General features: G+C 43.0%; 1 protein-coding gene across 2 annotated transcripts in view; it reads left to right on the plus strand.

Moving 5' to 3' along the window:
- Window positions 1-1135: 1135 nt before the first annotated feature.
- RNF11 (ring finger protein 11) overlaps window positions 1136-19472 on the plus strand; it is a 60831-nt gene continuing 42494 nt past the window's right edge. For both annotated transcript variants that reach the window (XM_090048640.1, XM_090048641.1), the window contains exon 1: window positions 1136-1453. In XM_090048640.1, the coding sequence (XP_089904766.1) occupies window positions 1331-1453 (123 nt within the window). In that variant the 5' untranslated portion in view covers window positions 1136-1330. The remainder of the gene's footprint in view (window positions 1454-19472) is intronic.

The raw sequence follows: 19472 nt of genomic DNA on the forward strand, positions 1-19472 counted from the left end.
AGAAGTCCTCCAGGTCTTGGATGTTACAGGTTGGAGCTGTGCTGATCAAATGAGGTTCTTTGGGTAAATCTGGCTAATTTGGGTCTAATAAAAGACATCAGATTTACCTAAAGGATCTTCTTAGATGCTTTTTGAATGCCACGGTGATGAATATACTGGATCAAGGAGGTCATCAAAACATTGAAACCCCTTTGACATGAAGACATCTCAATGAAGAGGCTTATTTAAAACCCAAATTGTGAATATTAATGAACATAAGTTTCAGTGGAATAAAAGATTTCATCCTTCCTTTTTCCTCTACTTTAAACATGCAAGGCTACAGGCCATTTTTATTTTTTTTTCTGGAGAAATGGGGGTTGTCTCCCCAATTCTTTTTATATGAAATCAGCAGCAATAGCAAAGTCCTTAGCGGCAGGGTGGCCCTCATAGAGGACAGTCCGGTTTTCTGCTAGTCTGTCCTCTACAGATACGAAACCGGACGCCTTTATGGCCTCTGTTTTTCTTTGGAAGAAACCCAAATTTAGGACATAAATATTAACGAACATAAGCGAAGAGAAAAATATAGGGCATAGAGGCACTGGGTTTCATATCCATTGAGGAAAACCGGACTGACCCCTACGACGGCCACCCGACCTAGAGGCCTTCACGGTGTGAAAGGATGCCGGCCAGATGACTTGGAAGTCTTGGATGGTACAGGCCATAGCCGCATCGATCGAACGAGGCGTTTTGCGTACATCTGGCAGACACGGGTCCAATAAAAGATTTACCTAAAGAACCTTCCCGGATGCTTTTTGAACGCCACTGTGGTCGCCTTTGATGGGAAAGACACCTCACCATGAAGAGGCTTTACCCGCCCCAGGTTTTCCCTCAGAGGTGGCCAAGAGGACGAGGAGATCATGGAAAGCCCTTTGAAAGGCAGAGGAAGGGGCTTTGTCCGCCTCATCGCACACAACGAGAAGGCAGAGAGCGATGAGAAACAACCCTCCTCCTCGCTGTGGGGGAGGCGGCAGCGAGGGCGAGGCCCAGCCTGCCCCGCACCGCGCCGCAGGCCGCGCCGGGCCGGGCCCCGATGGCGCACGGAGCCGGCGGCGGGGGGCGGGGGGAGGGGGCAGGGGGCGGGGCGGGGCGGGGCGGATGACCGGGAAGCAGAAGTGCCGCCAACCGCCGGGCGGGCGGGCCGTACCTGGCCCCGCCGCTGCCCTCCCGGGGGCGGGGAAGCGAGTCCCGGCCCGGAGCGCAGCGGAGCCGCGCAGGCAGGGGCGGGCATGAGCGCCGGGCCTTGACCGGAGCGGAGACGAGAGCCGCCGCCGCCGCCCGGGGCGGGGGAAAGATGGGGAACTGCCTCAAGTCCCCCACTTCGGACGACATCTCCCTGCTGCACGAGTCGCAGTCGGACCGGGCCAGCTACGGCGACGGCGCCGAGCCGGACCAGGAGCCGCCGCCGCCATATCAGGTACCGGGGCTGCGGGCCGTGACTCGGCAAAACCGGCCGGGCCGAGCGGGGCTGCGCTGGGCCGGGCCGGGCCGGGGGGCTCGGAGAAGCCTGCCGCCGCCTTTGTTGTCTCGGCGCGGAGACGGGGCGGGGGCTGGTGTGGGCCCCTCAGGCGACAGGAGCTGGGGGCTCCCCTGGGGGGTGCGCGCCCGCGAAGGCCCGTGTGGGATGGGTGAGCCTGCTCCAGCTTCGCCAGCGCAACGTGGGATCCCCCCACCAGCTGCGCGGGGTCAGCGCCTGCCAGCCGGTGAGCACCATTCAAAAAGTCACCGATTGCCAACCCGCAAGAGCCGTGCGGGGTCGCCGACTGTCAACCGGTGAACACCGTTCAAAAAGTTGCCGACTGTCAACCGGTGAGAGCCGCGGAGAGTCGCCAACTGTCAACTGGCGAGAGCCGTTCAAAAAGTCACCAATTGTCAACTGGCGAGAGCCGCTTAGGGTTGCCGATTGGAAAACAGTCAGAGCAGTTCAAAGCACCAATTATAAAACAGTAAAAGCCATTCAAAAAGTTGCAGGTTATAAAATGGTAAGAGCTGCTCAGAGTCGCCAGTTATAAAACGGTAAAAGTGAAAATGGCGAAGAGGATTTAAGACCTGGGTTGACAAAGCCTTGGCTGATCTGCTTGGCAGTGGTCTTGCTCGGAGCAGGCGGTTGGACTAGGGCTGACCTCCCTGAGGTCCTTTGCAGCCTCATTTTCTGTGACTGTATTCTAAGGAGAAATACATCATTGAAGCGGATGTGATGGCATGTTTTTTCATGGAGAAAAATAACTTCATTACATCTTCAAACTAGTGGGGCGTTGTTGTTGTTGTTTTTTTTTTTCTTACACCAGGTTTGATATAATAACATATCTTGCTGAGAAATCTACTGTGTGATGTGTTTGAGATGTCAAGTCTTGAAGGGAGATCTGATAGCTCTTTATTTGATCAGATAGGAGTCATTCAGCACTTGCAGAATTGGCATATAATTAACCAAATTGCAGGAAGTATTTAACGGGATAGACCTGTCATCTGCAAATGCTTTATGAAGTCAAGAATGATAGATCGGATAGTATTTTTTTTTCTTTTTGGTGCTCAAGAGCAGGAAGTGTCTCACTGCATCCATCAGTGACAAGTACAACAGTGCTATTACCTGGCAGGCAGGAGTTGTTTATATTTTCTACGCGTACGAAAGATACTGAATAACTGTTGTAATATGAAATCCTTCTATGAGGAACTCTTCCTAGTTCTCAGTTGCACCTACTCGAGTCCAGTGAATTTAAAGGAAGCACAATGACGTTATTTAAAGGACAAATCACCCTAAATGAACCCTGCACCATCTGTTCGGATTAAGAATGCAAGCATTTTTTCTGTAAATTGACACATAATATGTGAATAAAATCTGGCGGTCTATCTTATGCATTACAAATACAACGTGCGTGTGTAATCTTCAGGCACTATGTTTTTTTTTTTAATAGCCTCTGAGCATTATTCTGATTTCTTCTTCAGAATGGTGAAGAATATATTATGTAAAACATTGCAGGCCTTTCCAGGTTGATTAGAGAAACAAATTAATTTGCCATTCAAACTTTCTGGGAGATTTTTTTTCCCCCTTCTAATGAACATGACTTAGGAACCAGGACGGGGTAGGTAGGTAGGTTGGTTGGCTTTGCTGTCTATTCTTTTTTGTCAGTTATTTAAAAGTACTCTTATTGAGTCATGGCAGTGAGTTTATGTCAAAGTCAGCTCACTTTGTTAACTATATTCACAATCCTGCGTATCGGCTGCCTTGTTCTCCTGTTTTGATATGCTTTGGTTACCTGTACGTTTTATATTTTAAAATTTCTATGCAAGTCAGGAGAGTGGGGGGGAAATGGTTACTTTAACGCACCATTACTTTTTTGGTATTTCTGAACTGTACGTTTGAAAGTCAGAGGCATGGCCCCCACAGCTCCAGCTGAGTCGCAGTACCTTAAGGAGCATGTGTGTGTGTATATGTATATTGCTATATACAGTAATACAATAGATGCTGAAGGAGACTACATTTAAAATTGAGGGAATCAATTTTGAATGATTTGATCTTCCATGCATTTACATTCCCAGTCACGAGTCTGAATTCGAATTGTCACTGAACAGCTTAATTTAAAATTAACACTGCTTAACACTATTACAGTGAAATATAAGGAATTCCATATACTTAGTGTTAATCTTTTTGTGGGGGGAGGGGGAGGGGACATCATGTTTGGGCTACAAAATTGCTTGAACAGTATCAGGTTCTATAATGTAAAAGTGGTGAGGGAAACAGGGAAGAGTACAAAACCAAGTTGAAAACTCATGATTTTGTTTTGTTTTGTTGTTTTTAGCAACTGACCTCCAGTGGACACTGTAGGACAATGACCATAAAAATTACTTATTGGAGTTTCAGCCGTAAAAATAGACGCACACGATTTAGAACTGGGAACAGTCTGTTTTTGCTTGCTTGGTGTTCCAGTGAGGATTCATGCACTTTCAAAACAGAGCTTAAAAACTGCAGACGAGCAAGGCAGAAGCAAGCAATGGAATAGTTGTTCGTGGAGGCACATGTTTATAGGAGTCTGCCTTCCTAAAAGTTCAGAAGTTGTTAAACTACTGTCTTTTTTTTCTGTATCTCAGTTGAGTAGGCTACTTTTATTTTCAGGTTTTAGGGTTTTTTCCCCCCTCATAATCACCTGCAATGTGTGTATATGTCTTATTAATCACAGTAATCACCTATCATTTGCTACTTAAATATTTAGTATTCTCAGATATGTGGATGCCTGTCAACATAGTCAGAATCAAGCTAGGCCATTCTTTTCATAATTATTTTTCCATGTTCTTGTAAGATATCCTCCTGAGAGTCCTTTACCTGTTGCATAATACATTATTCTCTTAACTGTTGTCTATGTGCGTAGTGCTGTATAAAACTTAGAAAATGCAGTTTCTGCCACCAGAAGGTAGACTTAAAATTGGACATTACAGAGACACAGGATATCAGGAATTAGGAGTTTCACTCAAAGGGGTTATGCAGATACCTGGCTCTTTATTTTTTTTAATTATGTATGTTTGAGCCATAGCTGAAAGGCATCAAGTAAGAAATATGGTTTTTAAGTAGGGGTTTTTAAGGAATCAAAGTGTGCCCCATTGACAGGCTAGCAAACTAAGATTGGAGGGGTCATCCAATCCAAGCCCTGTTCATGACTGGATCAGCCCAGAAAATTTTTTTCTCTCTCATTCAGTTAAAAATATGCAATTATGGAGAGCCCACAACCTGTCTAGATTATCTGCACCAGTGAGGGATTACCTCACTGTTACCAAGTTAATACCTAACCTAAATCTCCCTTATTGCAGTATATGCCCATCACTTCTTGTCCTGTCTCCTTTGGACATGGAGAATAATGGAAAGTGGAGTGTTTCAGAGTTAAGGGCATTACGGAAGATGGCACCAAGACAAGACTAAAAGAATAGGAAAAAAGGAAGACGTGACTAATATCTGTTCTCCTTGTGTGGGGATATTTTCACAAACCAAGGGCCAACGCTTTTAGAAATGTCCATTAATTCTGGATGTGTCCATTTGAGAGTGCGCCAGTTAGGACTCCATGTTCTAAGGCACTGCACATATGTAGCACCACTTGAAGTCAGTGAGAACTGTGTGTGGCTTTTTATTGTGTCCACAAAACTAATGTATTTGTTTAAAAATTGCTTTCATTTCTTCTGCATGTCTCCTCCACCATCTGTTGGCAATATAACTTTGCATCATCTCAGGCATGTTCATTACTTTTTTTCCCTTCCCGTTTCTGTCATTTGTAGCAATTCTAATTCAAAGGCTTTGCAAAACAGAAGGTTCACATGTGCCATCATTTGCTTTGCTTCTTTTTAAACATCCTCATTCCATCAAACTACTCACTTTCTTGCCACCATCTTCCCATTCCTGAATAGTTGCACAAATATTTTTCATCTGATAAATATTTGGAAACTCATACACTAATATTACGCAATTAATTAAAAACATAGGGAGCAAAAATGAGGAAAAAACCCCAAGCAGACAAAAGAACCAGGATCTTTAACTTTCAAATAGAATTGTTCATAACGTTCAAAATGAAGGCATAAAACATTAGTAAGTAATGAAGTAAGTTAAAGAAACAGGTGAAATACATGCAGGTTCTCAATATTCATATTGACCTCTGAAAAGCATATGTGAAATGTTGTTATAGAAAAAATATTTACAAAATACTTGATTAAAGTAACAATATATTTGCATATTGGTTCAAAGCTTCCTGTAATACCCTACCCATGATCATACAGGATGCATTACAGCAGAGGTTGCCAAACTTTTTCTTATTGCATACCTCCTTCCAGATTTACCAGCTACTCCAACCGGCGTGCATTTCAAATTTTAACCCCTTAAATGCTATGCAAATTAAATATGCCATTACACAATTTCTCCTGCATACCCCTCAGAGATGTCTTGTGTACCCCCAGGGGTATTCATACCACTATTTGGGAACCTCTGTATTAGAGGATCTTATGTTTCATTTTTGGTTTTATTTTGATGATTTGTAAACTCCTTAGACTAGAACTGCAGCATAGAACGGGAGCAGGAAAGTACACAAAGGTAGTTTAAATTGTGTGCTCCCATAATTCTTGTGGCAGCTGCTTGGGACAGGAGGTGTTAAAGTGCCCCATAACAGAATTTAGGACAGACTGAAGGCTTCTCTTTTCTTGTACCAGTTTAGGAGTAGGCAGTATGATTTGATCATGTCTCCCCCTCTCCTCCCCAGCATGCTTCTTCCAACTGCAAAGGCAGGGAGGTGAGGTGGTATGGGAGCTATGTACTTTATTTATTCTAAGGCAGTTTTTTTCTCTGTTTAACATGGAGGGAGGCCCCTCACCTTCTGAATCAAGTACAAGGGTGGGAGGGGGGAAGCAGCTGCTGCCTGTTTTCCCATGCAGCCTCTGCTTCCCTGCCTGCCCATCTCCCTCCCCTTACCTTTGCTCTGTGCGGGCAGGCTCTATGCACATTGCGTCCTGAAGAACTGAGCACGGCCCCAGCCTGGCCTGTAGCAGTGGTGCACAGCCTGCCCTGCTGCTACGGGGCTTGGGCTGGAGCCGTGCTCTGTGCTCCAGGCTAGAATGGGGATGGAGCCTGTCGGCACAGAGCAGGGAGCAGGGGGACAGGGTTGGCAGGCGAGGGACAGAGGTAGCAGGGGGTAGGCACAAGTTGTTTGACCTCACCGCACCATCTGCCTCTTTACTGCTTGCCCCCTGCAGTGGTGGTAGAGGAGATAAATTAACATTATAGATGACCCTACAATAATTAGATTCTGTGTATGGAAAATTACAATATAATTAGGGGGGAAATTTTAAATTCAAGTAAATTCCGTAAATTCCCAGCTGCTTTAGAAGGGCAGCTTCTGTCCCCTTTGTGCCATCAGAGCAGTGCTGAGGATGAGGTCTTTAATTTGTTTTTTCCAAGGTACCTGCAGGCTTCCCAATCTGAACAGTCAAAAGAACATTAGTTGGAAAGTCCACCATTTTTCTCTCTAAAACTAGTAGCCCTGAATGAATGTTGACTTTGTTATGGCTTCATGATGCAACAAAGCATTTGTTATATTCTCAGCAGTACTTCTTAGGTGTTGCACGTAGATGAGTCACTGCCTTGCATTGGTTCTCTCCTCTCTCTCTGTCAAAAAAACCCCAAAACAACAAAAAACCAAAAAGCAGTAGCTGATGCTGTTAAACATGGCAACCAAATTATGAACCTCTGATGCAAGTGGATGCAAATCCCATAAAAACACTTGTGCCAGATGCTTTGAAGCCTCAAATGATTGTGTGAGTTATATGCAGACTTCAGTTATTAATGAAGCAAGTTGGAATGATTAAGTAGTATAACTTGTTCTAATTTACCTTTTGAGTGGGTGTACAAAACCAGGTGGCCTACACATGCTGGAGGGATATAAGAAGAGGCTAGAACTGAAAAGCAGCACATTGGAAGATGTTTATATACAGCTACTGTCTTCATCTTATAGAGAAACAGAGCTGAAAAAGAATTGGTAGGAAAGAGGCTTGAAATGAAGATGTCTTTTAGACAAAATCTATGTGAGGAAAAATTGAAATAATTTTAATAGAAGTTAACCTAAATTAAATTTATGGTGAATACTTTTTACCACCCTTTGATCATTTCCTGGGATGGTACAACTTATAAACATGTATGTGACACACAGTACAAAATGTGGTAGCTTGTTCTTCAGGAACATGTGCAAGATTACGGTGAGTGGGTACCTGAACTCAAGATTCCCATGACAAATATTAACTGTCATTTAAGCAAATCTGATATTCTAAGTTTGGGGGGAAAAAAGGAAGCATGATCTTCTCTATGAAAATGTGGATTATGGACTGGGATCCCTTCTAGCAAAGGAGTTTTGCATGTGTTAGAATTAACAGACTCTACCAGCTAAACCAGGGGTGTCAAAGATGTGACCACAGGTCTTCACTGGGATGAATTTGGGGGGCAGCAGGGTGAGAGATGGCTGTGTTAATCCCTGTAGGTCCCTGAGCTGGCACAGTGCCCACTCAACCCCACTGCTGCTTGCACAGTGATACTGCCCCACTGCCAGAGGCGAATCTAGATCCAACCTGCCAAGAGCCCCATAGTCTGGATCCAGCCAGGGGAGCCAAGTGAGTTTGACATCCCTGAGCTTGACAAATATAGAACAGTTCCAGTGAGGGGGGAAAAAAAAACAGCAGAAGAGATGGGGAGGTTTATAACTTGCTGCAGGGAGAGAAATGGTAGAATGAGCTAGTGATGTTCTGGTGAAAGAATGTGGTGACTTAAGCCACCTTGTGTAGCTTGTTTTCAGAACTGAACATGTCTTGTGACAACATGCTGTAGTTTTAATTGAGATGGATCAAGCAGCAAATGAAAGTATAAAGCCAAGAGAAGTTCCCAATAGAAGGAGCTATGTTATTTACAGATGCAGCATTTGGTTTTCTTTCTTTTTTCTGGAGTGGGGGGAGGCGTTTACACAGTTATGCCAATTTGAATAAGGGTTCTTGTATGTATTGTGAGCACAAAGGACTTGGAATGATCTTTTTTTTTTAATTTATTTAGATTTGCTTGGTGTATCGTTACATTCTTCAGTGAGTGATAAAATGTATTCAGAAGATGTGAGGGCTTTATTTAAAAAAAAGGCTCAAATTGCTTGGCTAGTAAGTAAGGATTATTTATGTTATGGACTCCTAAGTAGATAGATCTCTGGAAGATTTTGTTGGAAATGAGCTATTCTAAATAGAAGGGTTTTGTGATGTGTGTGGTGGTGTTGTTGTTGTTCACAGTACAGTTTTTTTTGGCTAGCTTGCAACAAAAATTCTATGTTTCCTGTCTTGGTGCATACTAGTTTGATTTAGGGTATGGTAGACTAGCTGGCTGGTATCATCTTAACTTTTTCTGTTGACTAAGATAAGGATGGGGGAGAATGATATCAGGAAACTGTGTGGGATCACAACAGACCTTTTTGGCATAACAACATTGAAAATAGCCTTATGATGAACTCTTTAATTAGTATGCTTGGTGAATGATTGAGTCCTATGCTTTTCCAGTTTAAAAAAAAGTAAATTTTTTTTTTTAAAGTTGTTGGGTTTTTTTTAACCCCAATGTCACTTGGTGTAAATACTGCCTTAAGACCCAAGTTTGAGCAAGTGCCAGTATGTCTGCTAATATCTGGGTTCTGTGTGTGTTTCTGTAGTGAAGACTAGAAACAATTTCTTAGAATGATTGTTCCTGGGTTTGCAATCAGAAAAGGGCCTATTCCCAGGTATTCCTGCAAGGGTGGTCTGTAGTAACTGCACTGTGGGGAAAAGAGGGAACATGCTTATAATCTTGTGTGATGGAGATCTTTTGTCCATTTTATATACAGTTCTTTAAGCTGGATGGAGACTTTGCACATGATGTAAAGTCCCTCTCCTTCACTGCTTCTCACCCCCTTTGCTAAAAGTCATAGGTTAATAGACACTGTTGAAGGTCTTGCTAGTCAAATTGTTTGCAGAGGTTTTACCTCCCTCTCCCCAGTGACTGGAAGAGATTTGCATTGTGATAAATGAAAATGTAGTTCATGTTTTCCTAATAATGTTTTTTTCAAGATGGCACTGATTATAGTGCCCCAGGGTTTTTGTTTGTTTGAAATAAGGATGCAGATCTTGTGTCAGTTAGTTTGTTATACTGACTGCTCTCTTGTATCCTAACTTTGTATCTAAGGCCATTATGCATTAATTTCACTAGGACCCACCATGCTACTCCTATGCTTCAAAAAAAAAAAAAAAAAAAGAAAAGAAAAATCCCCCCCACAGAACTACCGTGAATGTGCCTCTAATTGCTGAGGAAAAGAAATATAGTCTAAACTACATAGAGGTTTTGTGTTTCTGAGGACTGTTTTCCTTAGATTCAGAGCCTCCTTTCCCAGAAAGATCGTTTACATCCATTCTAAACAAGGTGTTTTAAAGCAAAAATAAATCTTATCAAAATCTTGAGGATTCAGTCAGAACAGGAGAAGCTATCATGGAAATTTCACATTATCTAAAGAAAAAGAAAAAAAAAATCCTCCCAGACAGAAGCATAACTATGCAAATCTAAGTGGGCCAGTTGCATCCTTAATGCAAAACTTTGATAACACGGAATAGATAGATTGAAAAGTGTAGATTCAGAGGAGAATTTTTTTTATATGTACAGTTGTCAGTACAGATAAGTGTAGCAGTGTCCCTCTGACCTTCGTACTAAAGTCTTGATAATGGGATTATGTAGAGGTTGGTGGAATCTTACATGAAAATAGAGTGGGTATTGAGGAAGAAAAACAAAGCTTCATCTATTTTCTTGCAAAAAGTTACATGAAAGTATTGTAAAGAAAGCTTTTCAGGGCTGTAGTAGCCGAAAGGATTAATTGATTTCTTGAAACCAGACCTCTCTGTACTGTTTGTTTTGGGGGGGGGTTTCACTTCTTTTTGTAATGGATACATCTTAAGTACATTGTAGATGTTTTTAAATGATTATTTTGTATGATTGCACATAATGCTGTATGCGTGAAACATATCCGTTTGAGGCCTTAAAGGACTGATAGACAAATCAAGAAACTTTTCATTTCCATCAAGTTTTATAGGGAAAACATCGTTTTAAAAAATGCTAAAGTAGCAGCAGATGTAGAACAAAGTTTATTCCTACTTTCTGCAAAAAAAAGTGCCAGTGTGATCCAAGGGATTTTCAAGGGATTTTAGTTTTCCCTTTTAGCTCTGTCCAGAAATCTAAAAAGATGGAGCCAGGAAAAATAAGATTCTACCAGAGCACCTTTTAAAAGCAAGATAGACAGGAGAAATCTTATCAGATAATGCTTATCAAGTCAGTCTCCTTGCAGCCAGCAAGTAACTGGCAAACTACCATATTTACCTGAATACACAATGACCCTGAATGTAAAATGACCACCCAATAATTTAGTTTCTACATACAGAAAATTTATAAATTTATTATAATTTTCCATGTTTTAAATCTAATTATTGGAGGATCATCTTAAATTCCTTTCTCCCCTTCCCCCTATACTACTGCAGGTGGCGGGGGGAGAGGTGGTAAGGGGGGTAGTAATGGGGTATGTGGTAGGGGACATACAGTGAGGGAGCCAGTAGTGAGGGAGGCAGTGAGAGAGACTGACAGCTTGCCCCCAGCTGCTAGTCACCCTCCGCCAAGTTACCCCTCCTTGTACCTGCCTACCCACAGCCTTAGGCTGCCATGATTTTTTTCCCCCCTTCCCCTATTCCTTCACTTTTCCTCCTCTTCACACTGTTTCTGCCCCCACTGTAGCCTGAGGTCCTGCCCCCCTTCCTCTCATCTGGTCTTCTAGTCTTCTACCTGTTCCCCCCAACTTTATATGCTGGCAGGCTCCCTAATGCAGTCTGGGTTAGAGAGCATGGCTCCAGCCTGGGCCTATAGCTTTTTTTGGTATCTAGCTTTGCAACAGTACCAACTGACTTTTAGCAGTAACAAATGTACATGTTGCTAAAATCCTGTTTCAAGAACTGTGATATCATCACTGATTTTAATATTCTTAATAAGCAAAATGTTTCAGGGTCATGTGGGCTTATAATTTACAAAAAAAGATGATTGAAAGAAAACCAGTGAAATCCAAGAGATCTGGGAGGAAAAAATATTTCAAATATGTAAGAGGTTATTACTAATAATGTCACCCAGGAAACAAATATCTTTATAAATTAACCTACTAAACTGTTCTTGTGCATTTTCCACAATATTTTAATGATAAATTACTTTCTTAATTTAATGGATTCTCTCCATAATATTACATAAATTGTCTGGTGTCTAGAAACACTGCCTAATTTGACTATAAAGCATCCATCATTTTTCATTAGAAGCAATTTTTATTCGAATTAAAAGTGGAACAGGAATTAATGTAATATCAAGGATGCTAGACTGTGGAACAAGAAAGAACCAGTAAAATGTGTGCATGATATAGACATATCTGACACTCGTTATCCTTGTTTTCACTTGCTCTCTGCACCCGTTGGGCTTCGATCATCCGGTCACGTGCTGCCCGGCTTTGGATGTATATGGCTGTCCGTCGCTCCGTCCCTGTGGTCTTGTTGAATGGATGTCCCTCCCCGGGGTAGTCTCTTTTCCAATCCTTCCTGCCACGACTTCGGTTATCCTTTCAATGGTGGGGTCCAACTACTGGGGCTTGCATACGTCTGGGACCTCTAAGCGGCAGTCTTCTTCGAGGCTCCAACCTCCCCTATACCTCGCTCTGAACCCAGCCACAACGGGTCGTTGATGTCTCTCTCGGCCTGACCCCTGCTTGCAGGTATTCTGGGCCCTCCCAAAAGTACGTATTAGGCATAACCCAATTACTCAAATCAGAATTATGCTTTATGGGTCTGCACGGTCGTCTCGATTCTTTACATGACAAAACCCTTCTTCTGACCGAACCAACTCTATGGCTCTATGCCACAAACATCCCAACCCCTCCAAATGTGGGAAACAGAAAAACACAAAAGAAAGAATACTATCAATGCCCGTGGCTTCCTGACTACACCAAAATGGGTCAGCCTAGCCCGGGAGTTTCTAGCTGGCCCTGTCCTATGTATGCCCACACCTAGCAGCTACCACCTTCTCCCTTCCTTATGGTGGGTCATCTGCGAGTTTGCTGGACCCTCGATGATCCCTCTAGTTCCGCCTACTTTGTGTTCCCCATCAGGCAACTTTATGCCGCTGGAGCTTGTCTCCTGCAGCCCCTTCTGCTGTTTATGCTCTTCGTTACCTGCCTGGGGCTGCTCCTGGAGCCTGGCCGACCTGCGCCGATCCCACCTGGCTCGACGTCTCGGGTTCTGTTGTTCTCCCTTCTTCCTCGGGACCAACCCTGGTTGCCCCCTTTGTCCTTCTGAAATCTTGGATTGCCTCCCTTGAGTCCTCTGTCGGGATGCGATGTGTCGGCTTCCCGTCCCCCTGGACCGCCGCTGGCGTCTTCCTCACGATGTAGTTCAAGGCAGCCTTCTGTCCTGCGAGAGGCGGTCCTGTCTTCTCTAACCCCTAAAAGGGGTCCCGGGAATACCTCCCCTGCTGACCCGCTTCCCGGTCTCTCCCGCTGCCTCACTCGCAATGCCTTTTATCTCCCTGTGCCAGCTCCTCCCATGCCTCTCCCGCCGCCGCTTCCGGTTTCACCACGGCTCTGGCTGCAGGTAAGAGATTCTTCATTGATATATTCCCCCCCCCCTTGTCTTTCCTGGGGCGTTCCAGCCCCCAGGGGTCCCCCTTGACCCCTCAGGGTCCATCCCCTGTGTCTTCCCTGTGACATTCTCATTATATCCTGATTCATGGGCACCCTTTTTGCATCATGTCCAACTTGTCTGAAGGGTAGCAATATTGGTTAGTGGCACTAAAAAGCATCAGTCATCTTTGCTGCAAAGAGTTTTCTACCTGCATGAAATTTATATTGAATTTTGAGATCAAGATGGTGGATTAAAAGAATCAGGAGGTTGCGTAATTGTAACGGGGCCTTCTCAGGGCTGATTTACCTTTGCTCCGCCCACCTGTTTCTGGGCTAACCGCCTGCCTTCTTGCCCACCTTTCACCGCGGTGGTAACTGGCCTGGCATTTCCTGGGGGCTCCCACACCACTGAGAGCCCCACCAGGCCACCCACTCCTGGCATGGTGCAGTTTTAGGTCATGCCCAGGACCGGGAGCCTTCAGACCATCCCCTACAGCTCATCCCTTACCTCCAGGGTGTTCCATGAAGCCCCGCAGCCAGGTGGTGTTTCTATGCCTCCAGCCAGCAGCAAAATGCCCTGTTTATATGGGCAGCCAGAGCTCTAAAATGCTCTAAAATTTTAGGTCCATGGACCTAAAATTGTAGCTGCGATTTAAGCACCTGCTGGCTGCTTGGCTTCAGTCCTTAAAGTGGCAGGCACAAACAGTGCCCTGCAAGAGTAATCATTAGGAGAAACCTTAGCTAATCGTATTACTCCCCCAGATGATGAAGATTTACTGTTCTGGGAGATTTCAACATCTATGGAGGTATCTCTACCCATCAGTAATCCAAGACTGTCTTGTTGTGAAGTAGTCAATGGCTTCCAACAGATATCACCAGTCCATTTACATGGCTGAAGGCAGTTGACCTTATTTTAGTTTAGATTTGAAAGTATAAAATTACAATATTTCTTATAAACCGCTAGAATCTGAAAGTATACAGTAAAAGATAGAACCTTCATGTGTTTAACAAGTGGTTGATTCCAGAAAGTCTTTGGCCTGCAATAGCATCTAAGGGTCCAAAGCAGTGATGGACCATCTGCTATAGCCAACAGATGATCAACACCCCGCCCTGGCAGAACCGCTGCAGGCCAGTGTGGTTTTCAACAATCAGCATAATGTGAAAGAAGAAAGCAAGAATTGAGACTGCCAGTGGCCAAAACCTGCTCAACCACAGTCCATGGACAGACAATGAACATGTGGCAACTGCCTCGGACGATAAGTAAACTTTCCATTCAGTCACTGTTACTTAAACCAGCTAGTTACAAGCTGACTAATCTCACTGGACACTTCTGCTGGTGCAGCAAAATAGTTATAAATGCACACAAGCAAAATCAGACCTACAACTAGTCTAATTTCAAGACCTAAATCAAGAGTAGCCCTAATTTAATGTGACAGTGATGTGCAGGAACAATAGCTGGGATTTACTGAGAGGAACTATGACTCAAGAGTAATTCCTCCCCATCTTCACAGTGCAATTACTGAGAGTGCAGACTCTTATCTGCCCTTCGGACAATAAAGCCTTCTTGTACTCACATGCTTGGCCTTATCCTTACTACAGAGGACAGTCCATGGCTTTATCCCTTGCCTTCATTTTTTACTTCTGAGCTTTGGGGCAGTTTGTGTTGCTGAGGGCACACACGGTGTACTCCACCGAGCTTGAGAACTGATAGTCTCTTTGGCCTCTGCGCGGACAAGGAAGGTGGGGTCAAGGTTGGGACAGTCTAGTCTAAGGTTAGCAAAATCACAGTGGGTTAAACCTTTTACTTTATCTGCTTAAGTGTATGTAGTTGCAGAGCTACAGTTCTTGGCACTTGCACACAGTTTGTGATTCTGTTTCCTCCTGTGGCAAAATATATTTGCCCTGTGTGCAGCTGTCAGAAGTAACCAGTGGGAAGAGAGAGCCTAACCTGATAACTTAGCGTACAGGGGACTTGCCTAGGGAGCAGAAGACCTAGGTTCCACCCCCTCCCCGCCTCACTCAAAGATATTTGAACCCGCATTGCCTACTTCCCAGAAAAATGCTCTAAACACCAGGCCATGAGCCAGGTATTGCCCAGACCCCTTCCTTTGAAGTTTCCCACTATACCTTACATTTAATATTTGCTGGATAGAAACCAGTGAGAAAGTTTCAGCCCCACTGGGAGCAGGATAGACTCTGGGGTCCCCTCCCTTCCGGCACAGCATCTGTCTCATTGAACTTCATTAGGAACTGCCTGTCTTGTAACAGTGACACCTCCCCTCATGGCTGGTAAAAATGTAATGAAAAGATGCCTCTCCCCTCAGTAGATCTGTAATGCTCCTTCAATATACCAGGCACCCTTTAGCAGCCCATGCTTTAAAGTCACTGACCTACCCAGCTACTGCGTAGTTTCCAGACTGCTGCCTGTGGGCAAGGTTATTTGAGAAGGTGATGACAGATCAGGACATAGCACAGAAATAGCCATGCTACTGACTAGGCAGGAAGCAGATCTCTATGTACATACTATTAGGTTTCTCTTTAGTCTTCAGCGCTACTGAGTATATGGGCCTGACGACTTGCGTACAAGGCCTTAGAAAAGTAAATGGAATAATGTTGAAATCCACTCATTTCTGTAAGACATCTCAGTTGTTAAGGGTACCCGTTCCTCATCACCCCTCTGATAGTGTGCAGAATTTAGAGGTGTGTGAAAATAATCGAAGAAATAATAGCCCATCACAAAATCTATTGTCTGTTAACATCTGTACGTCATTATAATGCAGGAAGTTTTCCTTGGTGCCAACATTTAATCCGCTAATAATTAAACCCAGATAGCACAATCTACACTGAGCACTAACCACGTCTGGCATTGTGTCCATTAACACACTTGTTGACAGTCACTTGTGAATTTGTAGTATAGACCAGTCTTAAGATTTCAGTTGCTTGATTAGATTATTTTTTCTTCATAGGATAGGCCACGGAATGCTGACAAATAGGTACGAACAGGAATCGTTTTCTGTATAATAACATGCTTAGCAGTTTGGTAGAACAATACAAAACAGTTTATTCCATGGAGCACAACTACTGTAGCCAGCTCAAACTACGCAGGGAGGTCAGATTAGTCAACAGTTATCATCTAAATGCAAATATGGTTAAGATGGTTTATTTAATGGCACAATTTGCAGATGTTATGATAATTAGCTAAGAGATCTAGACCATTCCCTATTCTGTATTGTCTAAAATGCTTACCTATAATGAAGTCAGATAAATTTCCAGCACTAATTCCCAAAGCTATTGGGTTTTCCTTTGGAAGCACTCTACCCAAGTATTATTTGTATTGTAGCAGAGACTATGCCTTATCCTTTTTAGCTTATGAGATTTGATTGTAAATCATAACAAGACATTGTTCTAGTCTCTCACTCAAAATCACCTGTAGGCTTGCATTGATTCTTGAGACTGCAAAGCAGTTATGAAGTGCCTTGTGGCAACTGATACTCTTTCAGGCTCTTATGCTTCCTTGGAAAGAAACAATATAATGTTTATTTTTCTCCCCCTCTTGAACCTAATGTTTAAACAAAAATGTTTACTGTAGATTGGCTTTTTTAAAAAATTGATCTTGATACTTGAGGTAAATCCTTGACATAATTGATCATTTTGGCATTTAAAGTCCAAATGTTCTAAAGAACACCTATTCAAGTCAATCTTCTATAAGATGTAAGACTGTAAAAGGGATTATTTCATTGTGGTAACCATTCAAGCAATCAGTTTTTTTTATTTTGAAAGTGTTGGAAGAAATAAAAGAAATAGCTACATCGTTTATCTGTACATTATCAAAACTTGCATTGGTAAAGAATGGGTCACTCAATGTCATTCTCTTAAAGCAATTTCACTTTGTAAACACATCATGCTGAATTGTATTGATTCATATAGGACTGTTTCTGTAGCCAACATCCCAAAGAAAAACAGCTTACTTGTGTTCTCTTTGTTTAAAAAGTCTAAAGCTAATTTCTCCAGGAGTGCAAATAGCCTATTATCTTTCTGAGTTGCCTTCATTTTCCTATTTGTGGGTCAGATTTTTTTGTTTCTTCATCTTATTTCAGCTCCCCCCAAGACCTGATAGATGTCCTACATTTAGAACTTCCTAGAGAAGGTACAATTCAGTCTCTTCTAAAATTCCTTTTTATTGTGCTACACTTGTATCTAGTCCAGGGGTAGGCAACCCCTGGCACGGGTGCCAGAGTGTGGCACGCAAAGGCATTTTGCTTGGCATGTGCACCTTGGGGTGGATGGCAGAGAAGGGGCTGGTGCTGTGCTGCCACAACAAGGATCAGGCCCCTTGCAGTGCCCCTGCCATCTACCCTGGCATGCTGACATCTTACAAGTTGAGGTTCCAGGTGTTTTTGGCGCTTGGCCCAAAAACGTTGCTGACCCCTGAGACTGATTTGATAAACTGTGACTTGAAGAGGTCTGGTTTGTTTTGGTTTTAATTTTTCCCCTTCTCTCTTGCCTGTTAAGCAGACCAGAATTTATTTTTGTATAACATTGTCTAAATCTGGCCTTGCTGAAATACCACTTCTTTCTCATAGTTAATTCTTGTAAAAGCATTATAATGGTACTACAGTGTTTTTATTGAAAGCCAAAGACTATGGAAAGTATCTTGGCATAGAAGCAGTAGTAAAAGATGGTATTAAAAAAGGTTATTAGTGTTGATAAGTCAGGCTAATGCTTTTTGCTATAGAGTAAATATGGACTTCTGGCAGCTGGTAATAAGAAAGATTGGAAAGACTGTTTATCCCTGTGCCACTGCAGAAATTGTTCCTGTGGAGTTTGTCAAGCTCACTGCTAAACAGCTTGAGCTGTTGTAGGAGCCTCATTGTTCACAGGGACAGAAAGGTTTCCCAGTCTTTTAAAAAATAGTTCCAGACTAGTTAGCCCAAGTGTCCCATTCCTCAGGCTTGCCGACACAGGCAACCTATGACAGCTAAATCTGTCACTGACCAGCCATCAGGGTCTGTGCTGTGCAGATATCTAGGGCTTGATTCTAGTCTACCTATTGGGCATATAAATGGATTTAAGTGCCTAAATACAGTTCTGTTTCATCCTGAAAACGGGTAATAAAAAAGTGAGTGGCCCCCCCACCTTTTTTGCAACGCATTGTTCAGGTGAAGATGACGCTGTATTACAAAAATGGATGTGTTAATGGATATTCAGGACTTGAATAGGCTGAACTGAATCACACATATGGCACCTACATCCACTTAGGTGGAATATAATCTGGCCTAGTAGAGCATACAGGGTAAAATGTAGCCTGGCAAAATTGTACTTTGTACCGTTTCAAGCAGAAGCAAACTCCATCCAGTGAAAAAGTGCTTTGCTCGACTACAGTAAAAATCCTGACCCCTTTGAAGTCAAAGACTATTACTGACTTAAGTGAGATCAGGATGTTTTCTAAAGAGCTTGCAATGAATGCAGAAGAAATCTCTAGCACAGAGCAGACCGCAGTGTCATCTTATCGTTCATAGTTGTAATCTTTCTGTAAAACATCAGCATGACAGGATGTAAACCTAGCTACGTCAGAAGCCACTGGAGCAGCTTGAATGTTTGAATGTTTCCCTTGCTTTTTTTGTAAATGATTTTTATTAAATTGCTTAACAGTTCATAAGTGGGGTTCTTTTTTGGTTTGGTTTTGTTTAAAAATATAGCGGGAGTCTGCAGAGGCTTTCACAGCCTGTTGGTGTGATGCAGCAGACTGATATCCCTTGGGCCATTGATTACAGTAGGATCATTCATTTGCATGGTAGGGTGTTGCCATGCCTCTTTCCCTCGCGTAAGACTGCCGGTTATTACTTTTGTGGATTGTTTCCAGAAGTCTGAATATGGCCTGGCAAGCTTCCACAATACCGTTAAGAGTTTGATTACCTTTGTTCTTGTGTGTGGGGGCTGCCTCTGTGTATGTATGTGTGTGTGAGAGAGGGTGTTTAAGAGATCTAGAACATTAACTGTTCTCATGTCTAAAATGCTTAGCTTTGCTGGGATTGCTGCTATTTATATCACACTTTTCTAATTCTAAACCCTTCACTTTCATTTAAATTTTTCTGTGTTATCCTTAGAGGCTTCCTGCTTTAGTTTAGAATTTGTCAGTGGATTTTATCCGCTTCCTCTCTTGAAGTCCGTTGTTTAATGTGAGTTACAGGATTAAATCCGGTCTCTTGATACAAAGTCCAGAGACCCATT

Source organism: Crocodylus siamensis, chromosome 5 (genome assembly GCF_052110815.1).
Source record: "Crocodylus siamensis isolate JL-2025a chromosome 5, ASM5211081v1, whole genome shotgun sequence".
Classification (NCBI taxonomy): Eukaryota; Metazoa; Chordata; order Crocodylia; family Crocodylidae; genus Crocodylus; species Crocodylus siamensis.